Genomic DNA, 9,748 nt, shown 5'->3' on the forward strand with positions numbered 1-9,748 from the left:
TGTAGTTGGCCACCAGGTTTGCACACATCTCAGGAGGGATTTTGTCTTTAATGTTTCGAGGCTGACGTTTGGCAACTTGAACCTTCAGCTCCCTCCACAGATTTTCTATGGGATTATGGTCTGGAGACTGGCTAGGCCACTCCAGGACCTTAATGTGCTTCTTCTTGAGCCACTCCTTTGTTGCCTTGGCTGTGTGTTTTGGGTCATTGTCATGCTGGAATACCCATCCACGACCCATTTTCAATGCCCTGGCTGAGGGAAGGAGGTTCTCACCCAAGATTTGACGGTACATGGCCCCGTCCATCGTCCCTTTGATACGGTGCAGTTGTCCTTTCCCCTTAGCAGAAAAACACCCCCAAAGCATAATGTTTCCACCTCCATGTTTGACGGTGGGGATGGTGTTCTTGGGGTCATTCCTCCTCCTCCAAACACGGCAAGTTGAGTTGATGCCAAAGAGCTCGATTTTGGTCTCATCTGACCACAACACTTTCACCCAGTTCTCCTCTGAATCATTCAGATGTTCACTGGCAAACTTCAGACGGGCCTGTACATGTGCTTTCTTGAGCAGGGGGACCTTGCGGACGCTGCAGGATTTCAGTCCTTCACGGCGTAGTGTGTTACCAATTGTTTTCTTGGTGACTATGGTCCCAGCTGCCTTGAGATCATTAACAAGATCCTCCCGTGTAGTTCTGGGCTGATTCCTCACCGTTCTCATGATCATTGAAACTCCACGAGGTGAGATCTTGCATGGAGCCCCAGACCGAGGGAGACTGACAGTTATTTTGTGTTTCTTCCATTTGCGAATAATCGCACCAACTGTTGTCACCTTCTCAACAAGCTGCTTGGCGATGGTCTTGTAGCCCATTCCAGCCTTGTGTAGGTCTACAATCTTGTCCCTGACATCCTTGGACAGCTCTTTGGTCTTGGCCATGGTGGAGAGTTTGGAATCTGATTGATTGATTGCTTCTGTGGACAGGTGTCTTTTATACAGGTAACAAGCTGAGATAAGGATTGATAGGGGATCAAATACTTATTTCACTCATTAACATGCAAATCAATTTATAACTATTTTGAAATGTAGATTTTATTTAAACAGAACACAGCTGGCCTTAGTAAATAAGCCTACGTGTGTTTGAAATGTAAGGAATACAGATGAGATGATGTATCCTAACAATAGGTAGGGCAATAGGGAGGGATGTTTGCATCTCTGGATTTCTTTTTTTTTTTTTAATGTATTCACAGCTATACAATACACACAAAGCTATAAATATTGAACTTGGAATAATTCCACCACCACCACCAGAAGGAACAATTTTAGGGGAACAGGAATCAAGGGAAAAATGCCAAGTTGGATTGCAACACTGTCAATCCCTTTTCACCAAACCAAACACACAAACCATTCTAAACTAAATAAACTAAACGCATAACTGAAAAATAAATCTTTGAAGGTAGTAACAAATGAGAGTTGTAGATTGTAGTTAGGGATACCATTTACATACGGTGATATGATGTAAAAGCATTTGAAGCCTACTCTCTGTGCCATTTTTTCAGACCATTACAACACAGAACTAATTTTTTCCTAACAGAGCGAGCTGCCTGCAGAAAAAACAATGGCTGCTTTCATCGGCTTTGAAATCCAATTGCAGTAGAGTCGGTTTCACCTCTGAATTTAATTACAGGAACAGCAAGCTGGAATGGAGATGTAATGTGATTACCAGGTTACAGTCTCCATTTAAAAACGGACACAGAGGTAGACAGAATGAGCCATTTAGATTCTCTCTCTAGGTCAAAAGCACAATTTCTTTAAGTGTCTGGTTTAATCCATAGCTTTCTTAACCAGATTACTTTGTCTTTAAGACAAAAGGCCAATGTTTTTTTTTTTACATTTCAACAGTTTCCCTTAAACAACAATGAAAAACCCAGTAAAGAATTGAAGTCTTTGAAGCACAGAGGATAATGTATTTTTTTAACATGCCCGGCCTGGGAGTCCCCTACATGGCCTACACCTGAGAGGAGTCTCTCTGAACAACAAAATGTCACAGCCTTTATAGAAAGCATGACATGTGGTTCTGTGGGCAGGGTCAGTCACATGCTTCCAAGAAGTGTTGCTTTGAGGTCAGGTCTCTGGCCTTTGTAATGTTTATGGTTGTCTTCCTGGGGGAAGGTGTGGGATGCAGAAACCAGATGGCTTCCTTTGATGTACTGCGAGAGGTAATCATTATCAACTGTCAGTCAATCACTATGATGTGACCTCTCCAGCCTTAAGATAAGCCACAGAAAACCATGAGGCAACTGCTGGGAGGGACTTCTGCAGCATCAGCACTCGTAAAAACAGCCTTGCTAACATTTGCTTGACAATTAATACAATTGGCTCTGTTGACATATTAGTATTTCAAATATTAATATGAAAAATTATACCGGCTCTTCAAACAATAGCAGAACCATATATCATGAGAATAATACCAAGAGGTCTCAGACCTGAAAGAGGTTTCTTCACACTGAACCTCTGTGTTTAAGTGACGCACTCTTCACACTAAATGAACACTCCGGAAAGTTGCTCAAGTGGGTCCACACTTACACTGAAGGATTGGAAAGAATTCCCAGAAACCCTCAACCCTGTCAAAGTACACAGATTTTTATTTGATCTAAAGACAGATTTGTAGCACATGTAAGGAAATAAAAACTGTTGAGAAGCAGGAGTGTAAGACAAGCAACAATATTTTATTAAGTTGCACAGTTCTACAGAATAAAAAGAGCAATTGCATACAAAAACTTTGGTATTGGGAAATGCATCTAAAGCAATTCCCAAAGAAGCCTCTTCTCAGTACACCCCATACAATCCCAATCACGGTTGCCAAGGATTTTCCCCCAGGGAACCTAAATCAATCTCTCTTCCTTCCCATGGGAACAAGAAAGGTAAATGTAATGCATAATACATCACATTCTGTGCTTACTCCTTCTGTAAGGAACAGACATTGTAGCTATTTTGGGACAAGCATGGTAATGAACCATGGCATTATTTCCACTTCATATAATTTGCATTATCTTTTCCAGCACCATCGCAGTTTCCTGGGAAAATAGGCTTTTTTTCTCTCACAAGTGATCATATTAACAGGAAAGAAATTATATCTCCTTCTGAAACCATACTTTGTCCCATCACTCTGGTTCCATACTTACCTCGTGTAGCACACGGACCACATTCTTGACCAGGAAAGTGTTGTATCTCCATAAACTGGTGTCTCTGATCAACTGTTCCCTGGGCAGCTGGGGCTGATCTGGAGTTCTGTAGTGGTGCATCCGGGCCACCGTACCAGACACCTTCAGCCAGTCCCCTTGGAGCCAAAGCACTTTGTGCACCGAGGTCCAGATCACACCCCGCGGGTTGACGATCAACTTCCTGGCATTGAACGCCAGGACCTGGTAGGGCTCACGGTGCACATGCCTCAGAATGTTGACCCCTGGGACAGCTGCCCAGCGCTGAAGGTCAAATGCCCCCTCATCCCCAAACACCCCATTGGGGAAGACAGAGTTCTCGAAGAGGAAGGCGTTCACCCCAAGGTGCCTGCTGGACAGGAACCTCATCATGCCCCCCCAGTCCTGATGCAGCCTGGGGACGATGATCTCATCAATATCGTTCAAGACTACATAGTGGCTGGTGTACATGCTGCGGTACACACAGTCGTTCAGAGCGGCAACCTGGCCATGGTAGTGCAGGTCCCCGGGATGCACGGAATATAGCCAGCCGGAAGAGACATTGAGGTGTAAATGGATGTTCCAGGGAATTACCTCCAGCACTCCAAGTGCTTTGTAGTAATCCAGCACGCTCTGCAACTGTGGGCTACAGCTGCTCTTGTAGACCAGCACCTTCTGAGCTCCGAGCAGCCGGTACATCTCCATGGCCTGGATGAATTGCAGCACGTTATTGTAATTCCCGAACAGGGTGGAAATGCATACTGTAAACTCGTAAGGGAAGCCCGCCGAGACATTTTTCTCTGTGTTCTGTATACTCAGGAAATGGTCAGCTGGATCCACCTGAGGGTTGACACTGACGGAGACTAACCGGAAGCCCCGCTCTCTGCGGGGAGTCTGGCACAAGAAATCGGCTGTGCCGTATGGGAATCCAAAGTGGTCGCTGTGGAAAACCAGTTGTGCCATGCTGCTGAAGGCCTGTGTCCCCTCGCAGAAGTGGCAGTAGAATTCCGAGTGCTGAGCCCGATCGACGATCCCGATCACACGCACCATCCCGGGAAAGAACCTTTCATCAGAGTATGCCGAGACAACAAAGGCTTTGGCATTCTCCACAGGGACAACCATATCTTTTGCTACATTGCAGCCAGACACGGAATACTTCCCTTCACTCCAAGGTCCCCTATGGGGTTCCAGGAAGCCTTGATTTGAAAAGCTGTGGTAGCTGATATAGTAAAGCATACAGCTGCTCAGGCTACAAACAACCATCCAACAGAAGCACTTGGTAATGAAAGAACTCATTGTCTTCCCCGTCCACTCTCCCAGTCATCACAAACCTATGAAAAACCTAAGGAGAAAAATAAGACTGGTTCAGTCCTGAGTTATTGTCATTTGAGCTCCTGGTTTATATTCCAAGCTCTCTATGACATAATTGAGTAATGTTAGCTTACCCACTATCAGGAGACAGTGTCAACAAAAGTATTGAGAGTTTAAGGTAAAATTAAGAGAAGAAGACTTTGTAGGTCTCCAAGTCTAGGGTTGTGGTTGTAACACACACACACACACACACACAAACCCATTTCTGTTATTGAGACTTACAGAATGTCTGCACTCCTATCATCAGGATACCCTTCACCTGAAATGCAAATTCTGGTGATGTATCTATAATTAGCAACCACAGTCAAATAAAAAAGGTAAATAACATAACTCCATATCTCATATGCTTTCAGTGCAAGATTCCAATATATATATATAAATACTCAATTGATATTAAAACAATCACATTGGAAACAATTAATTTAAAGCTATGCAGAAAACAATAGGGGAAGTGACCCAATTAAGCCCACGTACCATATAAGCCCACTTGCTCTTTTATTTTGAAATAAAAAGAAGTCAGGAAATATTAGAAGGATGATCTATTTCACAGCAAATGCACAAAGTTGTTACTGTCATGTTACTTTTTATTTGGAGCCAATCACATTATTTGTTCTTGAGTTCTGTATGACTTTGTGCTGCCACTGTGCAGCAGCATTTTTAGAAGTCACCCCACCGTCCCAAAAGCCATTTTTCTGGAATTTGGTGACCAAACTTGTTGAAGCATTATACAATTAGGAGATTAATAAATCAAATGAAACCTTATATGATGAATTTGCTTGGTATTTAAAAGCACTATTTTGTATTTGAATATATAGAATTTCCGGAGCTATTGAGGGACATGGTCTGAATGATGGTCACACAGATAAATGTAGAAAAACTGTTGATGACCATAGTAAATCAAAACATTTTAGAAGCTTCTTCAGATAAAACAATATTTAATGTTCTATCAATTATTATGATCTTAAAATGTAATTGTTTTTGTAATATGGGCTTTGAAAAGCCTATTAGCACATGGCTTGAAAGCAGAATAATTATTGAATTTGTTCTACCAACAATAATAAACATGGTCTAAGTTATGAAATAACGTATTTTATTCATTAAAGATATTAAATGTTTACATTAATTTCCCCTGGACTACTGTTGTTCTTAATAATCCTAAACCCAGAACCCATTGTACCTCATATTAAAAAAGCCTTAAATTAATTAATATTATTCAGAATACATAATTTTCATTCATGAACTGAAGTACTTACAATATTTTCATTATGGGGAAAAATGGGTAGGCAGAGAAAAAATTATGGGGACTGCGATAACATGATGCAAGCTTGCTGTGAATTTCGTGCAGATCACGGATGGACAGAGAATAATTATTTTCAAGAGAATTTTGAGAAGCTGTTTTTGTCAAAGATCTCTGACATGGGACTGCCAAGAGTTTACATTTTTGACGGTCATGCCTCAGATATTTCCCTGGCATTTGTGAGCAAGGCCACAGAAAATGGGGTTGTGTTTCTCTGGCTTCCATCTCACCTCACCCACATCCTCCAGCCACTGGACAAGACAGTGTTTGGTGAAGTCAAAAGTAGGGATGATCTGGGCCAATATTTTCCTATTATTTATTGGCCTATAGAACGAGAGCATGTCTTGGGGGAACTGCACTGCAGTTTGTGTGCATCATTCATATTTTGTTAAAACTACACAAGTAGAATAGAACAAATCATATGCTTAGTTGGACGCAATAAAAGCCGCACCATCAGTGAGAAATATCGGTCTGAAATGTCAGCTGTTTTAAAGCAGTCAGCCGATAGCTGATATAGTAATTTCTTGCCATATCGGCCAGATACTGATCGGTGCCCCTAGTCAAAAGGCATTGGAGGAAAGAACTGTGCTGCCATTCTTGTGTTAGCAGGGACAACCTGCAAAACTAGATGTGCTTTCCACTGCTCTCAAGCCAGAAAACATCATTGGTGGCTTTGACAGCACTGGAATATTCCCCGTGAGCCAGAGCCGGGTGGACAGACAAGTGTCCACAGATCATGCTCCTTTTTCTGAAGCACCTGTGCAGACTTCCACAGCCCCAGCAGCCCCGGCCCCAACCACAACAACCAGCAGAGCAAACTGCCTGTGCAAGTGCAACAATTCCGTGTGATGAAAACTAGTCTCAGATAATATAAAAATGCATTGGTTTAATTGGTTAGGTTGGTTATTTGAGGTCTGAATTAAATAATCTATAAAATATTGAGTACTTAATACAATCAGTATAATTTGAAGAATTTACTGTTAAAACTCTTGTGGGCTTATTTGGGACACGTGGGCTTAAAGGGTATATGTACCTTAAGCCCACTCTGGATTTTTAACTTTTGCAAGTTAATTTAATTTAGTACATTATTGTTTTTAGATGAGACATTAATATTTAATTTAATGCCCACTTTATTAGGAAGAAATTCACATATTTATAAGAAAACATGTAAAATGTAGATTTTGGTGGGCTTAATTGGGTCACTTCCCCTACAATTCAGAACAGGGAGTGAAAGGAGTGGTATTTATTGGTACTCCTTTAAATACAAACGTGCAAGTCTAACACCAAATAAAGGGCGAATGTTTCCCTAGACATAGGCCTACTGAATTGTATTATTATTTCAAATACAGTCGGTAATTATGTGATTTTTACATAATACCATTACCAATTTACTATCATACAATGATACAATGAATGTGTCCGCCATCATGTTGGCAAGTTGCTTCAAGTTGGCAAAGAAACAAAACCACTACGGTCATCAAACAGTTCCTCTATTCAATTTAAAGAAGAAGTGCCCTCTCTTGAAGCACAGCAGCGAAAGTTTAAATGCTATGCAAACACAAACAAACCACAGAAAAACTATTAGTTTTGTCATACTTCAAAAGGAAAAAAAAAAAATGTATGCAAGTATTTTGCACACCCTAGTCAGTGAGTACAGAGGGATGAGATTGAGCAAGACACACAAAGCAATAGAGGAGAGGCGCGGACACAAGGCAGTGATGCAATGTGATGATTCAGTCTGGCTGCAGTAAACCCCAGAGGCTCCACCAGAATGAACTAAAGCTTGCATTCGGCACAGCTGGCTTGATGGAATAGGACCATTGCCTTTGCGGATCAGATTGGAGAGAAAAATAAAATTAATTTAAAAAAAAGTATTTGCTGTCCTTTTGAATGGTTTAAAAAAAATACTAGAGAGAGAGAGAGAGAGAGAGAGAGAGAGAGAGAGAAATAAAGCACCTTTGCAGTCATTAAAAAACACCACAAACAGCAGTGTGGCTCAGCTGTGTGCGAAGCTGTCTTGCTTATCTCTGGTACTTCTTGTATTAACAGGAAAAGTAAAGTGTTGACAGCATTTTAAACAGTTAAACAAGCAAATTGCACCCATTCTCCAGCTCTTGAGTAAAAAAAACAACCACTCAAATCCCTGCAGCCCTGTTCAGCCCGTTCATCAACATGGTGTCATAAACTGACTACAGTAGGATCACAAAATATTCAGAGACGCAAAGTGGGATGTTAACATCAAGCAATCGTCTACAGAACTGTAATTGCTGTATTTACCTTAGCTCAACCACAGTATTACTCAATGAACTTTAAAACATTACACTTGGTATAGTGCTTGTTTGATGGTTTTTGTTCAAACCAAGCCTTCAATTACTTAATTAAAACCTTAATTTAACTAATTATTTAGGTTTTTAAATTGTGAAACTGATCAAAAGTTGGTTCCTTAATAAAACAATACGTACACGATTGTATACCTAACTTAAAAGCCCTACTGTTTATAATAATTTATAATCTCTGAATTAGGAAATTGTTAGGCTACTTCAATTAAGAGAAACGGACAATGGTTTAAAATATCTCTGGTCTACAATAATGTAATTGAAAAGCGTGAATAAGCCCAAGTGGGGGGAACTGTTTGTTACTAGAAGTAATGAGGCATAAAAAGGGGAATGGCATAAATTAAACCCAGCACAAAGCAGAGGAATTACATGATTAAGCAAGTGGCTTCAGGCCAGACTGACCACAAGAGCAAATGCCAGCCAAACCCGATAATTAATCAATAAGGTTAATACAAGCAAGCAAGCAAACACAAAAAATAAGGCATTGGGTTTTAATATTTACACAACCATTTCGCACAAAGGAAGGGGGCTTAATGTAAACCTGGTGCAATAAAAAGAACATAAAACATCCATAAAAAATAATAGTTAATGAAAGTACAAATGCCCCGGTTTGCTTTAATTCTCATTAAAACTTGTTGCTATTTTAGTTTGTTACAAGCCGAGTGAATAACCTACGTTATCACGTCCATTCAAAATAAGGCTTTATATACCAACACAAGTACGAATGATTTGGACAATAATCATGGAAGCGTTTCTTACCTCACTTTCAAACTCGGCAGTGAATCTTCGTTTCCTAAAGCACGTGAGCCAATAAATACATCAAATCAAATAAAAAAAGATTCACATAGCGTAGTGTCTTTGATCGGTTTGTACGAATTATTAAGTTAAGTACGCATATCATACGAGAACATTTTAGGTGAGAGGACACCAGCCTACCTATTGCTGGAAAAGCTAAATCGTGCTCGTGTTTGTGTACCGCAATTTCCGCATTTTTGCGCATTTTCTGCAGGGCTGCACCAATGGGGTCGGTGGGATTCTGCAGATCTGCGCAGACCTGTGGAATTCTGCGCTGCAAGAACGCTGGTTGAGCTGGTACATTTAACTGCAGCGACCTAACCAGACAGCCGCATCAGGGTGCACGTTAAGCGTGTTTGTCTGAGGGCACTGGCACTGGCACTGGCACTGGCACTGGCACATTTCCCTTGAATGGATGCTGCAAACGTCGAGCTTTGACGTCCACAGGTAGACTAGGGGTGTGGGGTGCTGAAGCCTCATTTAAATCCAGTCGTACTGTAAGGAATACAACAGTCAAATTTGGTCAATTCCACCCTGGTAATCATATTTCACAGTTTGGTCGAGTCCAGTCTCCCTAAAATGTGGTGTGCTGTTTCACAGAAAGTACCTGAAAGGGATTCCAAACCCGTGTGTCAATAATATAATTGTAGTCTGCCATTGATAAATATAGTTCAGGAGACTGACAGATTAGTGAGGAGCCAGCCTGCAGCCTGTTGAACACGTTTTGGAGAGGGGTGATGTAATCACCTTCGGGGGG

At 41.2% G+C, this 9,748-nt stretch overlaps 1 protein-coding gene across 2 annotated transcripts; it reads right to left on the minus strand.

The window, feature by feature from the left end:
- Positions 1–2,700: 2,700 nt before the first annotated feature.
- Positions 2,701–9,228, minus strand: LOC136758621 (uncharacterized). Of its 2 annotated transcripts, XM_066713161.1 has the most exons (3): positions 8,956–9,228; positions 4,786–4,822; positions 2,701–4,534 (listed from the first exon to the last, which is right to left on the minus strand). In XM_066713161.1, the coding sequence occupies exon 3, from the start codon at positions 4,486–4,488 to the stop codon at positions 3,157–3,159; it is 1,332 nt and encodes a 443-aa protein (XP_066569258.1). In that variant the 5' UTR covers positions 4,489–4,534; positions 4,786–4,822; positions 8,956–9,228; the 3' UTR covers positions 2,701–3,156. The 2 variants fall into 2 exon arrangements, with proteins under 2 accessions (XP_066569258.1, XP_066569257.1); XM_066713160.1 differs by lacking the exon at positions 4,786–4,822.
- Between the last annotated feature and the right edge of the window lie 520 nt (positions 9,229–9,748).

This window comes from Amia ocellicauda, chromosome 9 (assembly GCF_036373705.1).
Source record: "Amia ocellicauda isolate fAmiCal2 chromosome 9, fAmiCal2.hap1, whole genome shotgun sequence".
Taxonomy (NCBI): domain Eukaryota; kingdom Metazoa; phylum Chordata; class Actinopteri; order Amiiformes; family Amiidae; genus Amia; species Amia ocellicauda.